We start from the raw sequence: 22990 nt of genomic DNA on the forward strand, positions 1-22990 counted from the left end.
ACTGTGGACCCACTCGTTTTGCGGTGTGGCGGCAAATGACCAGGCAGGACTCAATGAATGTTGTCCGCCAACTGTCATCTATCTTTTCTGAGCGAGGTGCACCGGAAGAGATATTGACGGACACGATGCTGCTTTTTGTAGCCACCAAGTTCGGCAGTTGTTGAATGAGTGGGGTGTCCGACTACGACTGCGATGTGCTCATGTGCCATCAGGGAATGGCATTGCTGAGAGGAGCCATCGCAGCATCAAGAGAATTTCTGCCAGAAAGCAATGCACCATTACGGAGGCCACGTATTGGTATAACATCACAAAAAGGATGGGAAGACACTAACAACAGCACTGGCCAATGCTATACACACATACCGTGTTAGGATAAAGGGCATTGACACTGTCCAGCCAATCGACGAGGAGAGTCATGACAAATACACGGTAGGGGATCCAGTTTGGGTTAGACCCCATGGAAACCGGTGCACCACCAAGTTCAAGCGAGGACGAATATCTGGAGTGGTCAGCCAGCAGTCGGTCCTTGTTGATGGAACCCCACGCCATGTGCGCGATCTTCGCCCAGCTAGTGAAGTACATCCCACAACTACAGAGAGCGATGAATCATCAGATGATGAGCTGCTGATGAGTGAGTTCACCGAGCAAGAGAGTGGTAGTTGTAGTTCGTCTGATCAGGCAGGATCAGAACCAGAACCAGAACCACACCCAGAACCAGAACCAGAACCTGAATCCGAGATTGTAAATACCACCCTTCGCAGAAGCCAACAAACTAAGAGGCCACCCCCGGAGTGCACTCTATGTGATAATCAGATCAGGGGGGAGTGTAGTACTTACCAACAAAACAAACACCCACGTGTTTGTGCCTTGTATAGGCATGCGCGACAACAAATCTTGGGTTTTTATAAGCGGAAGTCTCGAGGTTGTCAGGAATCTATGAGCGCATGCGCAAGAGGAGGGATTGAGATAGTGGTATAAAAGGCAGGTCGAGTGAGAAGGTTGTTGTTGTTGTTGTCATTGGACGTTACAGTGATGCGTGCATTAGCAGGTGATTAAGAGGCTGTTTTTTGTTGTGTGTCAAGTCGCGCACCTCGGTGAAGATCATATAAGTCATGCACCTCGGTGAAGGTGAAGGTCATATCATTAGCAGGCGTGTCATGTAACCATGCGAGAAGTGTGCGTGATGGAAGGCTTTAAATGATCAAGGACGCCATCTTGGATCTTTTTGATTTTTTTTCTTCTCAGCTCGCAGGACAGAAGGACATTTCCGACGTGCGTGTTGATTATTTATTTATCGTTTGTATAGCCACACAAAGCACAAACGCATGGCCGCTTGCTTCTTTAAGGAACATTACACATACGGACAAAAACATAATACATATAAGTATTAACATATAAGTGGTAGAGATTATACCTATAAATAAATCAGATATAAAATAAATAAAGTCATGATATCATTTTTTTAATGTTGTAATCACGCATCGAATTTCGATTGGACAAAATGAATTAATCACAGTGCAAGAAATATTTTGTCCTGAAAACCCACGCCTACTAGAAGAAGACACAGCTTTTTCTCCCTGTTCTTTATTTTTCACAGACAACCCACAGGGTTCGCACGTTACAATCCACCCTAGCTCCGTTTGGGTGAATGGTCCTTTTAGGCGAAATGCTCCCAGGAATAGTACCCACGTGACGAGAGACATTAAGGAACTTCTGTACGCACCCATATATACAACTCACAGAACGCATAGACACTGTTTATAGATACACTCTCTCACTGGAAAAACACACATGCTAAAATGCACATATATCGCCATACCTATTCTATTTACACACACGGTGACAGACGAAACAGACGCGTGTACTCAGTTTTTCTTTACAAAATACTTTTCTTTCACTAGAACTTTCTTCTCGGATTTTTGAGAATTTCCCTAATAAAATAAAATAACACAATTCTATGAACAAATGACAAACAACTTCTTCAACTTAACAAGGGAAAGGTTTATTCGCAAAGCGTACTTTAGAAAGAAAGGAAGGAAGAAAGTAGAGTCGGGTCTCCACTGCCTTACGAGGTAGTTACAGCCAGTGGCAGTCGTCAATACCTTTAGTAGGGGCAGCGAAGCGAACAGACGTCAGGCACCGTCGAAGGTTGGTAGCGTAAGAGTGAGAGTTTTCTTCTGAGACCGGAAGCTGTCAGGTCCCTAGGGGTTAATTCGTATTCATGTGCAAGTCCTCAGATTGGACAGTTTAAGGTCGCATCACTCACTCAGAGGAAGCGAATGCGCGAGAAGAAAAGGGGTCTATTTGTGTCTGCTACAGATTCTTTGAACTTTCATTTTTTACAAACACATTATTTAATCTTGTTTGGGTTATCAATAATATCTAATAACGACTATTGCGTTTGTCTTCCCAGCTTACTATGGCGAAGCGACCGAAGACAGTCATCTGCTATATTTGTGGGCGGGAATTTGGCACAAAATCGATCGCCATACACGAACCGCAATGCCTTCAGAAATGGACAATAGAGAACGACCAATTGCCGAAGAGTCAACGCCGACCCTTACCGACGAAACCAGAAATTGCCTCCAGTAAGAGACTGATCTTATTATAATGAAGTTTTCATGTCTGTCTGTAACTATGGCAGCTCTAGATTTTAGGTTGTAAAGGAAAGACTATTACAGAAAATCCAAACATTTTAAAACTTTTAGAATATTTTGGTTGCAAATCTGCCAGGGAAAATTTTCATATATATATATATATATATATATATATATATATATATATATATATATATATATATATATATATATATATGTATGCATGTATGTATGCATGAATACATATATATATATTCATATATATATATGTATGTATATATATATATATGTATGTATGTATGTATGTATGTATGTATACTGTGTCAATCGCTTTATTGCAGATTAGTAAAATATCAATATTTCATTAAATATACGTTACAACAAAATGTGAATTATATCATCAAACAGCTCCTTTAAGGTTAGTTATTTCCAAAAATGTTATTCAAATTCATGCGATATTCACGAAGTTACGATATTTTATTCTTTATCGAAGAATCACCACTGTCCATCGCTTTATTGTAAGTCTCTTAAAATGTTGTTTTAAGGCAAAAATACAATGTCTTATCTTGTGAACTTTACTTTTTATTATATTTGTCTGTCAAAGAATAATAAACAAAAACATATCCTAGGTATGCGTTTCATATAAATTAATTATTTATCGACATATCCACCATTTTTTTAAATAACATAAAACAAACTTTTGTCCCCCGAGGAAGACAATTCTTTGATCTTAAAAGGAGTTATGGCTCTAGCAACATCAACTATGTACCTCCACAAGGCACACTTCAAAGTAAATTGCTCTCCTCCCTCATAAAAATCCTCTTTTTAATATTGACCAGAGATATGTAATGAGGGTAAGGTCTGGAGAACACGGTGGTCAGGTCATGAGAGTTTCCCCAACGAATTCCATAGATTCAAGGAAGGATGCTGTCGCCCCAAGCAGAATGAGATGGTACATTGTCATGTATAAAAATCATCTGAAAGCGACGTGACAATGGTAGGTTATCCAGCCATGTTGACAAATGTTTATCCAAAAAAGCTGTGTACGCATTGCTGGTAAGCTTTAAACCCTCTGGCGCTCGGAATTGTCCAATCAACTTATCCCCAATGATTCCCAGCCAAAACATGATGCCTCCACCTCCTTGTTGGCGATGAACTCTGTAACGGGTCGGAGTTTCGTTCGAGTTTCAAACTTTGGTCCATCTATCTGGACCGGCAAGAGTAACATGGGCCTCATCACTAAATAGGACCTGTTGAAAATCCATTTTTCACTGGTGCTATTTGTGTTTCGGTTGACTTCCCTATGAATTTTCCGAATATCACGGTCTAAAAGATTTCTCCTAATGCCCTTATTTTTCTGGATTTGATATTCGGGTTGTTCAAGAATGTAGCCAAGGTTTTTGGATCCCATTCCAGCTCCGTAGCTAAATTTTTGATGGACAATCTTTTTACGAGTCCAGCAACTATCATTTGCTTTTCGATAACCTTTATTCGCCTGATGTTTGGGGCATTGTAAGAGATTTTCGATAAAGCGATGGACAGTAAAATTTCTTTGATAATAAATAAAATGTCATAACTTCGTAGATATAGCATGAATTTGAATAAAGTTTTGGGAAATAACTAAACTTAAAGCAACCCTTTGAAGGTATAATTTTCAGTTTTTGTTACGTATATTTAGGGAAATAATGATGATAAATAAAAACTGATAATAATAAGAATGAAAAGAAAGAATAATCATGCATGCAAATTTGAATTTCATGAGAAATAGGCGGCTTAATCTCACTGATACGATACTAATAAAAAGAGAAAGGAATGAATTTTTTAAATTTTAATATAGGTACAAAATAGTCCATAATTATTAAATCATAATGAAAGTAAGGAGAAAGAAAGAGAGAGAGAGAGAGAGAGAGAGAGAGAGGGAGAGAGAAAGAGAAAGGGAAAGAGAAAGAGAAAGAAAAAGAGAAAGTGAATCTTGTCTTTTATTTTTTATCGATTATTTTTTTTATCTATTTCGATTAGTTTTGTCTTATTAGTTTTGCTTTCTATGCATTCAATGGTTTATTTTTCTTGTTCTCTTTAATTGAATGATAAAAGTCTGTTATATAAAACTGCGTGAGAGTACTATTTAGTTATTTCTTCGATATTTTACATCAAATGTGTACCGTTTCTCGTTCTAACGGTAACTGATAATCTGCCAGTGTGTGGGTGGGTCCGAGTAGCAACGAACATTATAAAATGAAGGAACAATGCCGTTACCCGAGAAGGTTACGACACTACAGAGGATGCTTCAGTTCGTCAAATGGTGTAAGAAACAATAGCAAGGGTGAAGCAGCGTGATCCTTCACAGGGCCTTTGGTGTGTACAGAAACAAGACGTCAATGTATGGATAGAACGCAATGATGCTATGCCCGAAGATGCATGTTGGCTGTGATCCATGAACGACGCCGAACACATTGACTTGGCTTAACTCGATGCGGCACTAAAGGGTAGTAATCTGGTGTTACAATGGATGTGTAAAGTCATCCACTTTCAATAAGCGTGTATCACTGGCTAGTGAACACGCTCACTGGAATACTACCACTAGCGAAATGTTGCTCTGGCGGCGATCGGAAACGCTAAAGCAATCCGTTGTTGTCGACAGCATCCTGCGCCATGTGAAAGGATCAGGGAGAAGTGTAGACAATGCGTGACGACGCGAACGCAGAAATGGCACTTTTCGTGCACAATTGAACTCAAAACGAGACTCGTATTCATTTGCATACATGCAAGCCTCGTACGGCATAAAAGATAGTGGATTTTCTTGCGTGGACGGTATTTGTTTCAGAGTCAGATTCCTAAAGAATTTTATATCATTCTAGAGAATTCTTTTAGATAACCCCATAGATATAATTCTATTCTAAATAAATACACAGTGAAATTTTCCTTCTTCATCATACCTAATTTAGCACAGAATATTATTAATTAAAATAAAAGAAATATTAAACATGACCAATCTAATAATTCACTCAATACAAACACTCCTAGCTGCAATTGCCAAACTTCCTGCCAATGCCCCTTTGATAATAATTGCATACATAGAAATGTCATTTATTCTTGCACTGTTACTAAACTCCTTTCTAATAGCCGAAATCATATTACAAACCTTAACTAATACAACCCCCTCCGTCAACTACAAATTATAACTCACATCCTCCTCATATATCTAATATAAATTGCATTGAAAATAACCCGCACCCCACACACCCTGCCTAATAATTGATAATAGCTCTCCCACTGAAGTCACCAACAACCACACTCTTCCATCTGACCGTATAAACAGATCTACCACATTTAACGCAATTGAACCTTATCCCCGTCAAGCAATCAACTCTTCAACCCCTTTGGGACTTTTCAGTCCCCTAAAAACAACAAGGTCGAAGTTAAAACACATTTTATCAATAGTTGATATTTAAAATAATTAATTTTGTAACAGATGCTTCCTAATTTATTATTTAATATATTTCACCTTATCCTCTACTCTTTATTTTAAACCCCCCCCCCCAACGATCGGCAAGCAACAACTAAATCATTCTTTTGCTAGAATCATTTAAAATATAATGTTTTTTTTTAATTTAATTATTCCCGATGCGCCCCCAAATCAGAAACGGGCAAAATGTATGTGTTGACTTGAAAACAATTTCTTTTTCTTTTAATTTATTTATCATTTAACTCGAAGTGAAACAACAATTAAGAAAATGTCAAGCCAGCATATGTCCTTTTGTTGGTTTCTAATTTTGGGTTATCTCTGGTATAAATTATTCATGGTTTATTCAATAATAAGTTGTTTTTAAATAGTGCCGGGCAACATTTATTTTTAAAAAGATTTTCTAAAAGTTAATGTTAACCAAATTTTATTAACATTTTATCCCTAAACATGAAAACTGAACGGATGTAATTTAAGAATGTTCTAGTTTTATTTACAAGCAAATATGTTTAGAGTGAAGACTGATTTATTTTTTCCTGATGTAAATTAATAACAGCAAAATAGGTTCAAGTTTTGCTTCAGGTAACCGCAGTTACGATATTGATGCAATTAACGAGGCAGCATGGCAAAGTTCGCAGGCCAATCTCTCCCCTTGTGACATTTGTCAGCGTACGTTCCTCCCAGACAGACTAATTGTGCACCAACGAAGCTGCAAACCTGGACGGACGAGGCCAGTTAAAAGGAGTAACTAAAACCTACTGGTAAGTACCAGTTAGAATTTTCTTTCGCTCATCATATATACACATGTCATCATGGGGAGTAGAGAAGAGGAGCGGCTTAGGGGTTAGGATTATGGTTATGAAGAGAGTTAGAAAAATAGCGATGAGACATACAATTTAGGTGTATCCAATTGTATTGAAACTCTCTCGTTCTCATAATATTTCTCAGTACCAGTACTTTTACTAGAATCTTTGAGACATATAATCATGGCGTTGTCTCCATACACCCCCACGGCATCACCAGATCTTTGCACACCACTGTATGCCATGGTTAATTACATCATTACTTTTCTATCATTTTAATTAGATTTTCACCTCTAAGATTGCATAGCAAACTTGAACTTACCTTAAGAAAACCTAATATTTATAAGACCAAGTGTAACTGCTGCACCCAGGTGTGCCAGTCTCTGAATGGAGTGAGTTTAGCATAATATCACATCTAATTTAATAAATGTCATGATGTCCGAAACGTAAACAAAATAGATACATATTTTTCAAATGGACTTCATCTTTTGAATAAAGAGTCTAAAACTGTTTCCATAAATTATATTTATTTCTTAGAAAAAAGTAAATGCGCAGTTTAAATGTGACAAACGAAATTTAATCAAAGCACGTGTAGAATGCCGTCTCTGTGGTATAAAAGCCACTCAAATCAGTATTAATAAAACTAACAACACTCCCTTGCCAACGTTTGTTGTGATCTGCTTAACCGTTTTGTTGAAAGCGAAATAGTATATTTGCTCAAAATTTTATTATTATAAACCCAGAAAACAAACTTACTCAATGGCTTAAAAAATTAATCTCGATGCTTTGCGAGACTTCAAATTTCACACTAACCTTTGGCGACCCAATCATATTACTCCTTTATTGCTATGAGAACTTACTCATTCACTCGTAATGAATTTTTGCTCATTTGATATTTCTTTCGCTGAATGTTTGAATTACAGAAAAAAATAGAATGGTTTTCAGATCGCCAAGTTCGCCGTGTTGAAGCACACTTAACAAAAATCTGTCCTGTTCCCTTTTCGACGTTATCGCAAACAAGCTTGCTTCAACTGACACCAGATTGCAAAGTACACCGTACAGACGTCAAACTGACAAAAAAGAAATCGTTCTCAACTGAAGAAATACTGGCTTTTTATATTATCAAACCCGACCGAGTCTCAATTTGCATGACTCCTTTTTGTTAGGTTTCTTTCTCATATGGAGGTCACCACTTATCAAGGCCCAGAAGCCACTCGGGGATAAGGGTTATTTTGTGTACAGTAATCAATGGGATAGTGTTGCAGTATTCATTAGTATTGGAAATTTAATAAAGTGTCATTACTTAAGGGGGCGGTTCGTCAGGAATTTGTTTATGTTGGACTTGAAGACATCCATGTTGAAGTCAGGAGGGAAACAGGCAAGTGGTGAGAGTTCCACAGGTGTGCAGTTCTAAGAAAGAAGCTTTTTTCATGGAATCTACGTTTTGATTTAGACACAGATAAAGAGCGGGGGAAATTAATGAAAGTGGTTTCAGCTAGACGGGTGTTTATCATGAAAGATTGCCGAGGGGGGGGGGACCAGATATTGGAGCTCAGACGAGTATCTGCCATAGAAATAACGATAAAACAAAGATAGGCTCACAACGTCTCTTCTGTGGGAGAGAGGTTGCAGGGAAGAGAAAAGGGCATCCTCCACTAAGCCACGAAGTCTATTTTGTACTCTGTCAAGGCAGGATAGGCTGTTTTTAGCAGCTGCTGCCCAGATATTGCAGCAGTATTCCATCCTTGGATGTACGTGGCTTTTATATAGATAGAGAATTGCATCAGTAGTGAAATATCATCTGGAGCGATAGAAGGATCTTACCATTTTTCCAGCGACCTTGGCAACAGATGTGATGTACGTGTTCCATTTAAGATCAGGAGTAAAAGTCAAACCCAGAAGTTTGTCAAAACATGGGGCCTCCCCTAGACGAGAGCTATCCATTTCAATTGATGCCAGATGGGGGATCAGAGCGTTGATGATGTAAAGATAAAAGTTTGGTTTTAGATGCATTAAAGGTAACCAGCCACCTCTTCCCCCACTGTACCATGCGCTCGAGATCAGAGGAGAGGGAATCAGAGAGAACTTTGTCGTTTACGGCCTTTGATGTGTTGCCATAGATGGTCGTGTCATCAGCATAGATGTCAACAAATGATTTAAGTATGTGTTTTGATGTAGATCAGGAAGAGAGTTGGGCCCAGGATTGACCCCCGGGGGACTCCAGCATTAATACTGTGGGCTTCTGATTTTTGCCTATAAACCACTACTCTTATGAGCCTATCAGAGAGAAATGGGATGCCGTCAGGGCCAGTTGCTTTACTGGAATCAAGGTTCTTGATTAGCTTGGCGACCATACGCACAGATATTTGTATGTTGCTTAGCGTGTTGTGTGTTATAGGAGGAAATACGGGGAGTTGATGGCCTTCGTCGCATAGGGTAGAATTAGCTGCAAAGTTCTTGGCAAATAGTTTGGTCTTGTCTGATGCTGACGAGATGACCTCTGATCCATTGATAATGGTTGGGATAGAATGCACGCTTCTGTTTAGGATTCTATTTGTTATTTGCCAAAACTGGTGGGAACCAAGCCACTGATCAGCTACTTTGGATTTAACGGACTGAGCATATAGCTTTCTAGCATATTTTATTACTCTTTTACGGTGGTTACTGGCATCCTGAAAGCAGCTTTAGTCTCAGTGCATCTCTTACGTTGGTATCTATAGAAAAAGTGATTTCTGTGCGCGATGGCAACAGCATATTCATATAAATGCAGTGGTGTAAGCAAGTGCAACCTGGAAGCACATATAAGGTAAATTAGGGTCTTCTCCGGAGATATCCCTGCCATACGGGAAGCCATCTTTAATGTAGGCACATATTCCATGCCCATGGCGATCTTGGGGGTCAGATTTAGATGTTAAGTTAGAGTATCCTTTAATTATGGACTCGTCTAGGGAAGTTGTTGTCCCTATGCCAGTTTCGCGTAGAAAGAAAATGTCCGGTTTTTCTCCTGTAATTGGGTTTCAATATTGGAACGTAAACCCCTGGTGTTGAAGAAAGAAACATGGTAGTAGGGTCTACATTGAAGGATGGGGTTCTAGGTTTATCCGTGTTTTTTTTCTTTTCTTAAGCAAATGACACCCGCGCTAATCATGTACACTACAATTTCCCCTACAATATTATAAAGTCTAATACTCCCATGGGGAATTATTGCGACACAACACGAGACTCTCCCACTTAACAGTGGGAAAATACCGACAACTTTTTCTGTGTATTCACTTTCTTCTACAGTGTATTCTTTTCTATCTAGACCCGTTGTTTGAGTCTTTCTTTATGGCCTTTTCCTAGATCCACAACTGGCGATAAGGTATCCAGACTAACAACATAGTATTATCAAAACACCTCAATAATATCGACCTTGCAATGAAGTATTGGAACAAGCAAGATGGTGTTCCACAAACACTAACAACGAATCATTCGGAGAGTCGGTATCATAGAACCCGGACGACTAAACGTTTTAAAGACTGAAAAGCAACTCTGAAAGTTGCTCTGAACTCTACAAGACTCTGAAGGGTTTTTTTGAAACCTCTAAAAACAAAAAAAAAACAAAAAAACAAACAAAAAAAACAAAAAAGAAAACAATACAAACAAAGATAATAAGATTGTTCAACGGTTACAAGGTTATAAATGCAAAAATCCATAAGTTAATTTTTTTTTACTGAACTAAAAAATGATTTCTCGGTTTTCATTTTTATTTCCTTTGTATTTTCTTTCAAAGCGAAAATGAAATATTCTGATGGTGTAGGCAGTATCACGATGTATAGAAATGAAACCGGGCCAGTGAAGTGTTGGATTGATAGAAATGATATGTGAATCATACCGTGGATGTGCAATGTGAGTCTAAAAATCAACTAAGATCTGATGACATAAGAGAAAGATTGAATCTGAACAGCATAGTTAAATGTCTTGTTGAAATGATGGTTGTGAGTTATTGATTGAATAGATGTAAAACAGTTGAGGAAGCAGGGTTAGTTAGCAAGATAAACCAAGATTAAGACCAAGAAAAACATGAGGGGAGGTGAGGAGGATGGATTTGAGAGAAAAATAGATAAAGACCTGGTAAGAAATAGATTGGTTGAAGGCAATTTCCCCACAAAAAATATATGTAAAACAGGTGTTAAAATGATGATGATGATGATGATGATGGGGATGATGATAGCGGTGGCGGCGGCGGCGGCGGTGGTGGGGGTTACAGACAAAGGCATGAAATCTTTAACAGCCTCTCATTGACTAGAGAATCCAAACTAGAATCAGACCAGTATATCATGTGCTTTAGACTAACCTTGCAACGTAGTGTTAATTATCTATATTTACTTTACCGTTCTCCCTCGACCCAGGACTGTACTCTAATCAATCACGTCTCTGACAACATAGATAAAGCACTCTGTCTCGATACTAGTGTCCAACGACATGTATCTGATAACTTTAATGTCCACCACAGTGTAGGAAAAAAATCGTAGCTTAACTGACTGTGTCGTGTTCATTCGCTTTAGGAAAAAAAAGAAAGAAAAAAGCTAAACTGGCGAGATTGTTTTTGTATTTGTCGATCATGTGTGAATAACACGAACTTCATGCAAATTAGTTTATGCAAGACACATAAAATAAGGAGAAAAAGAAACGACCGGGTAGTCGAGAGACAGTATGTTAATCAAGATTATTGAAGTTGACTCAAAAGATTGTAGGCGGGACAGAACAAACTTCAAAACTCTACTGAAATCACTTTTCAAACTAGAAGCTATTTCGGCGATAGAAGGCAAGATTTTTAATGTCCGGTTGATTCCGAAATTTAGTGGTGCTGCAACTGATATGCCCATTATTGAGTGGATCAAAAATGTGGAACTTGTGTGTGAGATTTACACTATGAAAAAACGTTGAGTGAGCCTGCGATTGAGATTGCAAGGTGGAGCTCTGGCTATATACAGGCAACTTAGTACAGAGCAGAAAGTAGATACAGAATAGATTAAGCAGACCCTTATATCCGCATATGCTACCGATGCATTTAATGTATATGACCAGTTTATCACTCGACAACTTCACCCGGATGAAATTTAGTACGAGTTTTTTCTGAGCTGCGACGCCTGGCCCGGTTGGTTGGAGGACCATTGCCCGAATGTTGGTTAACGTGCACATTCATTTCTGGGCTACAAAAACATGTCAGACATATATTACGTCCTTCATCCAGGATGGAAACAATGAGTTTGGAACAACCGTTGACCCAAACAAGAGCTGACAACGATGGCTCTGCAGAATTGGTGCTGCTACCTCCACCAAACGAACACTTTCAGAATCAAAAGTGTGCAATGATAGTAAAAAATTTGCTTGCTATAGGTGTACTGATCCCAACCACTTGACAAAGGACTGCTTACAGAATCGCCAGGAAAGGCCAGACAGTCGGATGCGTCAAGTCCACCGTGAGATATGTTGCTTCAGATGTAGTGGCCTTGGACATATAGCATTGCAGTGCTAGAGAAACACAGAAGGGGAAGAGGCATTAGCATTAATCTCCTCCCCAACAAACGGAACACTATGAAGCTCCCCTCCATAAAAGTACTTGTAGATGGGTAGGAGTGTACGGCGTTAATCCATTCCGGTTGTTCGCAGATTCTTGTGAGTAAAACCGTGTGTCGCTTTTGGAAGCAGATATCAGCAGGAGTTCTAACAGTTGATGGACATTGAATTCCCGAGGATGCGGCAGAATAAATGTAGAGGTTGGCCAAGTTCCAGCTGTCGGCATTGAAGCATTGGCCTTGAATAAACAGCTGTTGGGCTTTGATTTACAGTTAGGAATTGATGCAATCAAGAAACTCGGGGCAATTTATTTCATGGAATCAGGCAAAGCACGTTTCAGAGTTCTAAACATATGTGCTGCCATGTCAATTGATGAGCCAGACTTTAGCGTAACTTATGATCACATTTACAAAAAAGGGACTGCATCGTGGAAATGGGCAAACGGTCACTCTCCCAGTGAATTGAATAACAGTATGCAAGAATACACAGTGCCTTGTCATGCTAGGGATGCTTTTGAGAATGAGATTCAACAGTGGCAACAGAATGGATCGTTGGTGTCATATTTAGAAGAAGAACTTGGCTCATCCAAGGGTCTAATCCCTTTAATGACGGTCGGGCAGGAGCAGAAGCAAAAGGTACATCCGGTACTTGACTACCGGGAATTGAATGAGGTTTTAGATGCTTTCACTGGCAATGCAGAAGTATGCGCGCATAAACTAAGAGAGTGGTGGCAACAAGGATTCGATGTCACTTATAGATCTGCAGAATGCATATCTGCAAACCCATGTTGACAAGGCGCTATGGCCGTTTCAAACAGTTATTTTTAGGGGCCAGCACTCCTGTCTTACACAGTTGGAATTTGGGCTGAATGTGGCACCACTTATTATGAAGTCTGTTATAGACGCTACGTGTCTCCAGACCATGCGATCAAAAGTGCCACATCAGCATATGTTGATGATATTTTCATTAATGAAAGTGTAGTTCCTGCATCGCGCATGCAACAACATTTTTTAGATTATGGTTTGGTTTTCAAGGATTTGGTGTGATTTAGAGATGAAGTCAGAGTTCTTGGCTTGCAAGTCTGGGAAAAAAGATGGCACTCTTCGATGGAAACGAGGAAGTCCAATTCTGAGAATCTCTGATAAATTGACCCGTCAGAGTGTATTTTGTCTCTGTGGGAAACTTGTTGGTCACTTCCCTGTATGTAGATGATTCCGGGTGGCAGTTGCATTTATCAAGCGCCTAGCAACTGCAATAACAAAGGACTGGGATGGCAGAATCAAAAACGTGTCTCTCTATCACATATTCACAGAAACTTTGAGCAAAGTACAAGAAGCGGATCCCATTGGAGTAGATTATGAAGTGTATGGACGGCAAAATAATTATAGTCTGGGTGCATAAAAAAGCACGTGTGAACAGGAGAGCAGATGACAAGATGCTTATTTGGTGACGGTTAGGAACCTTCCAATCGCTGGCAAAAGAATATGGATTGACCATCGATGTAAAACTCGTGAAGTCCTGTCAGAACCACGCAGAAGGTCTCATCCGAGTACTGTGCAGGTGAATTGATCTACTCAAGGAAGGAAGAAAACCAGTGCTCGCGAGTTGTGCAAAAGTGAGGTGACTGAATAAGGACCTGGTGGCAGACATCCATCATCAAAGTGGACATCAAGGTGCGAAACGAACTTTATCTTTTGCCAGGTCGGTTGACCTCCAAGTGTCCAAAGAGACTGCTAAATCCATTGTGAAAGTCTGTTAGAGTGTATTTTCTGTCTGTGGGAAACTCGTTGGTCACTTCTCCGTATGTAGATGGTTCTGAGTGGCAGTTGCATTTATACAGCGCCTAACAAAGGCAATAACAAAGGACTGGGATGACAGAATCAAAAACGTGTCTCTCTATCACATATTGGCAGAAACTTTGAGCAAACCTGTTCACTGGAAAAAAGGAAAACTCAGCGTGAAGAACAATTGGGGCAGATTAGCGATGGACATATCCACCACAACGGTGAGAATTTTCTAATTATCATCGACTGTGGCCACTCTAGATTTGCAATAAGGTGGCTACTGCGTTGGACAGATACGACCACTGTTATCCGATAGTTGGAGAATATTTTCCTTGAGCGAGGTCCGCTGATCGAAATACTGACTGACAATGCTACTGCTTTCACCAGTAAAGGGTTTGGAGAATTTGCCAAAAATTGAGACATACATCTGCGGTTTAGATGTGCCTACTCACTGAGTGGAAACACGGTTGTAGAATGAAGTCATAGGACCGTTAAGACCATCGCAGCCAGAAAGAAGTGTTTAATATTGGAGGCGGTCTACTGGCACAACCTCACCTCAAAGAATGACGTTCCACCTTCCACCGCACCAACCGACCTGCAACATAGATATCATATTTGAATAAAAGGTGTTAAAGCTAACTCACTACCCAAACCAGAAGTGACTGGAGGGAAGTATGAAGAAGATATCGTTTGGGTTAAAAATTTGCGTGGCTAGTGCATAACAAAATATAATACGAGTCGTGTTACTGAAGTGATCCGCCGCAGTCTGTGAAAGTTGATGGGGTGCCTCGGCATGTTGAAGACCTTCGACCACTAATACGGACGCACTTATTAAGAGACGAGAGCGATTCTGAGGATAGTGAGCGGCTAATCTATTTGGATTCAGATCCGCTTGACAGTGATTCTAATGCTAGTAACCTCCCAAATGATGGTGTCCATGAAAGCCAACCCGAAAACGAGAGGATGCATGAGAGTTAGGCCTGCATCATTCCTCTTTGAAGAAGTACCCAACAGAGATGGATACCACCTCCCTGCCCTGTTTATTATCATGAGATGAAGAGAGAGTGTAGGAAAATCGTAGCTTAACTGACTAGCGTGGGTGTCGTGTTCATTCGTTTTAAAAAAAGAAGCTAAAATGGTGACGTCACTTTTGTATTTGACGATAACATGTGAGTAATACGAACTTCATGCATTTAGTTTATGCAAGATGCATATAAAAGAAGGAGGAAAAGGAACGACTGGTCAGTCGAGAGACAGTATGTTATGTAAACGGAGTGTGTATTATCAAGATTATTGAAGCTGACTCATAACATTGTAGGCGGGACAGTGTGGCATAGGAGTCATATTTAGGAGACATATATTATGTAGTTGAGTGTGCATATTGGAGAGACATATATCGGGTATATTCTAATATAGAGACGGAGACATGTAATACACGATGAGAGCTGGATAGAGAGAAGAGAGATACATTTATACATTTTTCAGTTCTGCTGTTCTTTCTTCTTAACACATATATTGGGAGAGGAATGAGTTATTAGTTCTTTTATCACAGGAGGGAACATTCATTACTTCCTGATATAGAGGGAGACACATTTCTTGATGATGATGGAGAGACACATTACTTAAAGATGGAGTTTATACAATGTTCATTATCAAGATGAGTGTGGGAACAAAGTTCATATAAATACAATTTCACTTTACCTTTGTTTGTTGAGAATGACACAACACAAGACACAGTTACAAAATGATGATGTTCCTTTATTTCTTCGACCGGTCAATGAAGACATCCAGAAATTCAAAGTCACTATATGATTACAACTTCTAACCCTTCGGTTCCAAAGGGGGGGTTCGTCCGACTCGACACTCTCTCCTGTTCTCTGTCTGTCCGACTCTCTCTCTGGACTCTGTCTAAAACTAGCCCCATGTTGAGAATTCATTTCTCAGCCATGACGTCATCGCATGGCAAAAAACGTGCTTGATTGATCCCGTGGCCTGGACATGCCTCACATGTCTTGTTCGCCTCATGTCCGAGAATGTGCTCGACTTACGTGGTCCTGAACTCACATACACTGTTCACACATGTCTGCAAACAAGAATTCTCTAACCTATTTTCGGCCTAACCTATTTTTCAATATGTTAAAATTTGCTATTGTTCGTTTTTCTAACTGACCTTGTTTCTAATTCAATTTTCATAAACAGAATTGAATCATCAGATTCCTTTTCAAACAAACATATCTGCTATTTTATATTAAAACTAAACAATGGGAATTCCTTCCTGAATCTTAATTCCAAACCTAGCTTTCCAGGTTCGAATTCTCGGTCTATCCTATCTTATTTTTACTTACTTACAAGAAAAGGGACCTGTTCTTGTAAGAACATGTAGGGAAACGTGCGACTTACCTAATTAGCACGTGTGCATAATTCAACAGATCGGTCGTGGAATGAAATGTATGAAGAAGAAACAAAAATGACTGCCTTATCTCTTTATATGCCTGCAATGTGACATGTGATATGCAAATGAGATGCTCCTGGTTGGAGATAAAAGAGGGTTAATTTTTTAGAGGGACGTTCATTTTGAAGTTGGATTTCGAAGAAATAAGTTGAATTAGCAGAAGTAAGTTGGGAGTTGAGATAAGGTGCGTTACGTGTACAGAAGTTTGGAAGTTTGGACAAAAGTGTTAACTTTACCCAGGAAATTATTGGTGTGACGGGCGGAAAAAATAACACTCAAGTTATTGAATTATAGAACAGAACACAATTTTAAAACTCCACTGAAATCACTTTTTAAACTAGACACAGTAATTATCTTTATTTCTCGAGTTACACAGACATATCTGGTAGCAACACACAGGTTTTCTAGATTGTATTTCCTGACACAGACTGTCACATTCCCAACCCGTTTCCTAGATCGTCCGGATCAGCAATTAGACTGCTTTCTAACCACAGTTGACGAAGATTATGTGACAAATGCTTATAACCCACTCGGAAACGTTGATCACTTTCTGATATTGGTGAACATCACCCTAAACTTGCTTGGCAGTTCGCCCCCGACTCCACATTAGACTCCACAAATCACTCCCATACAAATTTACCTTTGCGAACAGAAGCCACACTCGATGATCTTAAAATCATTTCTTCTCATGATTATATCATAAAAACCTATCGGATCTTATCCCTGTTAATCTATTAAAAATGACTATTGTGGTTGCCTCAGTTCTCTCCAAACTCTACAACAAATGACTTAGCGAATCTTGCTTTCCTAACTACTGGAAAATTACTTCTATGGTACCAATATTCAAAAATTCTGATGAAAGAACAGACCCACTCAATTAACTCCCCATTAGTCCCCTTCCTCTTTTTGCTAAAATCTTTGAGTTCTTAATCAATCAAACACCTTATAAATACTAAAGTTCTTTTCTGACTGACCATATGGATTTAGGCAAGATTGTTGTATTGCAGATATCCTAACAGCAACTTCTGGACGTACATATTATGCACTGCACTGGGATGCTAGGGCAGTAGCCTTTAATATATCTAAGGCTTTGACAAGATTTGGCACGAAGGTTTTCTCATGAAAAAAATCATATTGTATTACTGAATGAATGCTTAATTAATCTTTCTTAAATAAGAGAAAAAAATTCCAGGTTTTTCCTGATGGTCGTACGTTGAAACAGCATGATATAAATATAAGTGGCTACAGGAGTTGATCCTTGGACCTTCATTATCCCTAATATTCATAATCTCCATTCCTGATAAAATTGTCTATATCATCAGTGTATTTGCTGATGACATCACGCTTTATAACAGAAATGAGAGGAAAACGAATTAACATATAGCTAAGACAATGACTGAAACCTTAGAGAATGACCTCTGGTCTGTAGTTGGACGGGTACGAAAATGAATGATAACATTCAATGCTACCAATACCAAGATTTTTTCCATTAACGATTACAAGAAATCTTCTTAACCACTGATTCCCATGACTAATAATACGTTACCTGATAGCTCATAAATCGGAACAAATACATTGAATATATTGCCAAGGTTGCTGCAAAGAAGGTGGGTTTTTTTTTACAAGGAAGTCATCACTTATCAAGGCCAGGAGGCCTCTCGGGGATAAAGGTTATTGCGTGTACAGTAATCAATGAGATAATATCGTAGTAATCGCTAGTAATGGAGATCTAATAAAGTGTCTTACTTAAGGGGGCGGTTCGTCAAGAACTTGTTTATGTTGGACTTGAAGACATCCAAGTTATAGTCAGGTGGGAAACAGGCAAACGGAAGAGAGTTCCACAGGCGTGCACTTCTAAGAAAGAAGAAACAACTTGTTTATTACTTTTAATTCAACAATGCTTTTATTTTTGGCTTTATCTACATCGAGTTAGAATGTTCTAGCTTCTTCTGGCTTTACCTTATAATTAAAATACGATAATGGAACTTTTATCAATTTGTGAAGTCGGGTTATTTTGTATTAATTTAGATTTGAAGAACTCATTTAAAAACTGGTTAAGAGTAATATAGTTTGGGTTAAGTATGAAGTTTGGACTAGTTAAAATAATGCATCCTGCAGAGAAAAAGCCGTGTTTTTCTGAGTTTAGATAATAGTGCAAGTTTTAATTTGGAAAATTCTTGTTTTCATGGGTGACTTTTTTCGTTTTAAATATAAGAAAAAGGAAAACAGTATTGGCTAATAATAACATATTTGACATGCCAGCTGAAATAAGAGAAGGTTACGCCAGTGCAGGCAACACTACTATACATTGGATACAATGTAATAATCAATTGGTTCTCTAATAATAAATATGAAATCTGCATAAATTAAAATATATTAACACTTATTTTACAGCCGGCCAACAACGGGCAGCCTGTCAGTAATCAAATAGCCAGGTACGTCCAAGGATGGAATACTGTTGCCACATCTGGGCAGGAGCTGCTAGAAAGGACTTATCCTGCCTTGATAGAGTTCATAATAGACTTCGTAGCCTCGTAGGAGATGTCCTTTTCTCTTCCCTGCAACCTCTATCTCACAGAAGAGATGTTGCGAGTTTGTCTCTGATGTATCGTTATTTTCATGGAAAGTGTTCAACTGAGCTTCAGTCTATGGTCCCCCCTCGCCAAACTTTCGCAAGAAACACTCGTCTAGCTGAAAACACTATCAATAATTTTCCCCCACTCTTTATCTGTGCCTAAACCTAAACGTAGATTCCATGAACAAAGTTTCTTTCTTAGAACTGCACGCCTGTGGAATTGTCTTCCGTTTTCCTGCTTTCCAGCTGACTACAATATGGTTGTCTTCAAGTTTAACGTAAACAATTTCTTGATGAGCTGTTCCATATAAGTTAACAAATTTACTGAATTTCCATTACTAATGATTACTATATTGTCCAATTTCTACTGTACACTCTTTGACCCTTATCCTCGAGTGACCTCTTTGCTTTGATAATGTTGTGATTCCTGTGTAAAAAAAAAAAAAAAAAGAGATTAGTATCTTTGAAAAGACCAAATTATGATTTCTTTCTACTGCTAGTAAACTACTAACCCCTGAGAATATCCTATATTTCTATAAAGCCACCATTCGCCTATGCATGGAGTATTATTGCCACATCTAGGCTGATGCATCTGCCACTTGTCTCTCCCTCTTAGACAGGGTCACAAATATGTCTCCAATCTATTAGGTCCTGCACTATTAACCAAACTTTAACCTCTATCCTATCGCACTTTCAACCAAACTCCAACATCTGTCCCATCTTGCATCCCTGTGCCTATTTTACAACTATTTTAATTTAACCTGACAAGCAGCAAAATCACACCCCTATACTGGATAGACTCCTAGATGACAGAATGCCTTCTTCTCTAGTGGTTTATTCCCTCAAACTGTTAGACTTTGAAATTCCCTCCTGGCTTCCTGTTTCCGAGATTGAAATGACATGCAGAAGTTTAAATGTAATGTGAATAGACATCTCCACTGCTCAACGACCTACATATTGTTCTGGTAGACATTGTCACAAATAGTAGCACTTATGTCTGAGTGGCACTGTGTTTTGTTTGAAGTGAATAAGAGCAAACAATTTATTGGATACCAGTGGTTTTCACCCATGGTGAGATACGTTGGTTTCCCTATCGTACTCCGCATGAAAGTTAGGTTCGTCCAGGGTAATTGCGGCCCAAACACGTTTTTCATGTCGGGAGAACTCTATCTTGCCGATGCAGTCCACAGTGATTCCACCCAGCTGTGTAATCAAATCCATTCCTAGAAGTAGGTCATACCCAAGCAGCTCCCCGTCCACCACCAGGGCTGGCACGGCTACTGCAGGCCTGTTGCTGATGCTTGTGCTGATGATGCTCACCCCACAAGCGGCCAGCAACCCTCCACCCACAGTTAGTTCTGGAATTCTCTCTCTGTACCAAGTGTCACAACATGCCTTGCGCACCAGGGTCTGGGTGCACACAGTGTCTACAAGGGTGAGGCATACACATCCACTAACACGCATGCTCACTGTGAGTAGCGCCTTGTTCAGTGATGATCTGGTGAGAAGACTGGCGCTGTAGCTTCGTCCCCTTACCCGTTTGTCCCCGGTTTTTACACTTGTAATACTGAAGCCCGTTAAGCCTTCGCATCAGTGAGCATGATGAGAGACAATCTCGGGCTAAATGGTTGGGCTCACCACACTTGTAGCAGCTTGTAACCGTGCTCAGATCCTGAGATCCACCCTGTGATGGTTGCACGGCTGCCGCACGGTCTACATTCTGTGGGGTCTTTTTTTTAGTATCACCCGTGCCCGTGCTAATACTTCCGAGATGTCCATCTCATCTACTTGGGATGAGGCTCAGAGCAGATCCTCTACACCAGTGGGCAATCCTGCAATAAATGTGTACACCAGGCCTTTATCTGACATCCCTCTGAACAGGACCGCAAGCTTCTTCAGTTTTGCCAGATAAACATCAACCATCTCCCCGGAATGTAACTTGCGTTCCATAAACTCCTTCCATGCAGCAACCGGATCTAGTGCTAAACGCTGTGTAAAGGGTGTTTTTGATGCAGGTGAAATCTGCCTTCTTTTCGTCCGTTAGCTGCTGGTATACAGTATATACACCCCCAGTGATGCGCATTGGGACCACTCATTCCAAACGCTTCACATCACTGAGCTGGCATATCAATTCTGCTTTTCCACCCATTCCCGTACTGACAGCTTAGGGCTGCTGCCATCAAACAGTGGAATCAGCTTAGGATCAAATCCTAACGTCATGCCGAAAATAGCTTGTAAAACTGGAACCTCCTTCACTCGTTCCAATGCACTGAGTAACCGTCTGTTTTAACGTCTGTAGAACTGGAGTCTCCTTCACTCGTTTCAATGCACTGAGTAATCGTCTGTATGGCGAAAAAAACAAACTTCCCCACTCCTCCAAGCGACCTGATTTATATTACATTCACCCACGTGAATCTCGCGAGATCACATGAGACCGTTTCTGTTAAATATCGCGGACGCCATCTTGGTTTCTCTTTTTCCTTTTCAATGCACATCACATCCAGACATGTGGGTGCTTTACATGTAGGCCGTTTGTATGTCCGTTTCTATTTTCCCCACAGATAAGGCAGTAGCGCTTGATATATCTAAAACCTTGGACAAGCTACATCTTTTCTCATGAAAGTTAATTCATACGGTATTACTGGACAAATAGTTAATATAATCAGATCTTGCAGTTCTGAATTTTTGAAATAAGATATAAATGTTTGTTTTTTTTCGATTGTTCGGACAATTATTCTCATCTTGGGTGTTATTGGTACAACGTTTAGTTGAAAAAAAAAACATGGAGTCTACACCTGAAGAAGGTAGGAGGTTTCATCGACCGGAACGTTGTGCCAATAACACCCAAGATGAGAATGTCCGAATAATCAAAGCAATACAAACAGTCAGATGTTTTTAGCCAAAAGAAATATCTGGACTGTCCTCAATGATTGCATCAAAACAATATTACATTAATACTGGTGTGCTCCCAGAATCGATGTTTGGACTTATTAATCTTGATATTTATAAACAATCTTCCTCATACAATTGTGTCCGAGCTGGGTACATTTACTAACAACACTATGCTATATTCCCAACATGTGAGAAAAACAAACACACACATATCCAAAGCAATGGCTGAATCCTTAGAAAATTACCTCCAATCTGTCGTGGAATGGTGGCAAAAATAGATGGTTAGATTTTCTTTAACAATTAGTAGAACTCTTTCAACCTTCGATTGCTAATAGCACCCTAACTAAGATTTCATCATTCAAACTTCTCGGCCTAACAATTACAGGTAGCATGAATTGAAACAAATACATATAAGGCATAGCTAAGGCTGCTGTAGTTCCATTGTCGCAATGTTACATCTCTGTACTAACATGCACTTGTTCAGACGACATTAAACTGGAATGCTGAAAGAAAGTTCAATTCTCATACGTGAGAATGTAAGATTAATCTCAAACATGTCTTGAAATTAAAATGGAGCAACAGTTTTTGTGAGAAGGAACGATAATAACGTGTTTAATTAAACAATTTTATTTGATCAAGGAATAAAAATAATATACAAAAAATTTGGTGTGCGAATATGTGCTGTCATAATATGTGCTTTCATAATAATTAATAATAGAAGTTAGTATATTTCTGAAATTGAATAAATTTTTATATATGCATTTAGAATTTTGGTTTACGCTGTTGGCTTTTTGGCTTCAGTAGATGATTGAGTAATAATAAAAGAACAAGTCTACGATGCATGGAAGAAAGAGAACACACA

General features: G+C 39.3%; 1 protein-coding gene across 3 annotated transcripts in view; it reads left to right on the forward strand.

Annotated features, from left to right (window-relative positions):
- The window catches only part of LOC145249773 (zinc finger protein 475-like), a 47485-nt gene that overhangs the window by 17285 nt on the left and 7210 nt on the right, over positions 1-22990 (forward strand). For 2 of the 3 annotated variants that reach the window (XR_013863577.1, XM_080111696.1), the window contains exons 2-3: positions 2414-2588; positions 6625-6821. Coding sequence is in view for 1 of the 3 variants with exons in the window: in XM_080111696.1 (XP_079967822.1) it covers positions 2420-2588; positions 6625-6812 (357 nt within the window). In the remaining 2 variants the exon portion in view is untranslated. The remainder of the gene's footprint in view (positions 1-2413; positions 2589-6624; positions 6822-22990) is intronic. The other variant, XR_013863578.1, reaches the window with a different exon arrangement.

The sequence above is a fragment of the Euprymna scolopes genome, chromosome 28 (genome assembly GCF_053919585.1).
Source record: "Euprymna scolopes isolate OS-2025 chromosome 28, ASM5391958v1, whole genome shotgun sequence".
In the NCBI taxonomy this organism is placed as follows: domain Eukaryota; kingdom Metazoa; phylum Mollusca; class Cephalopoda; order Sepiida; family Sepiolidae; genus Euprymna; species Euprymna scolopes.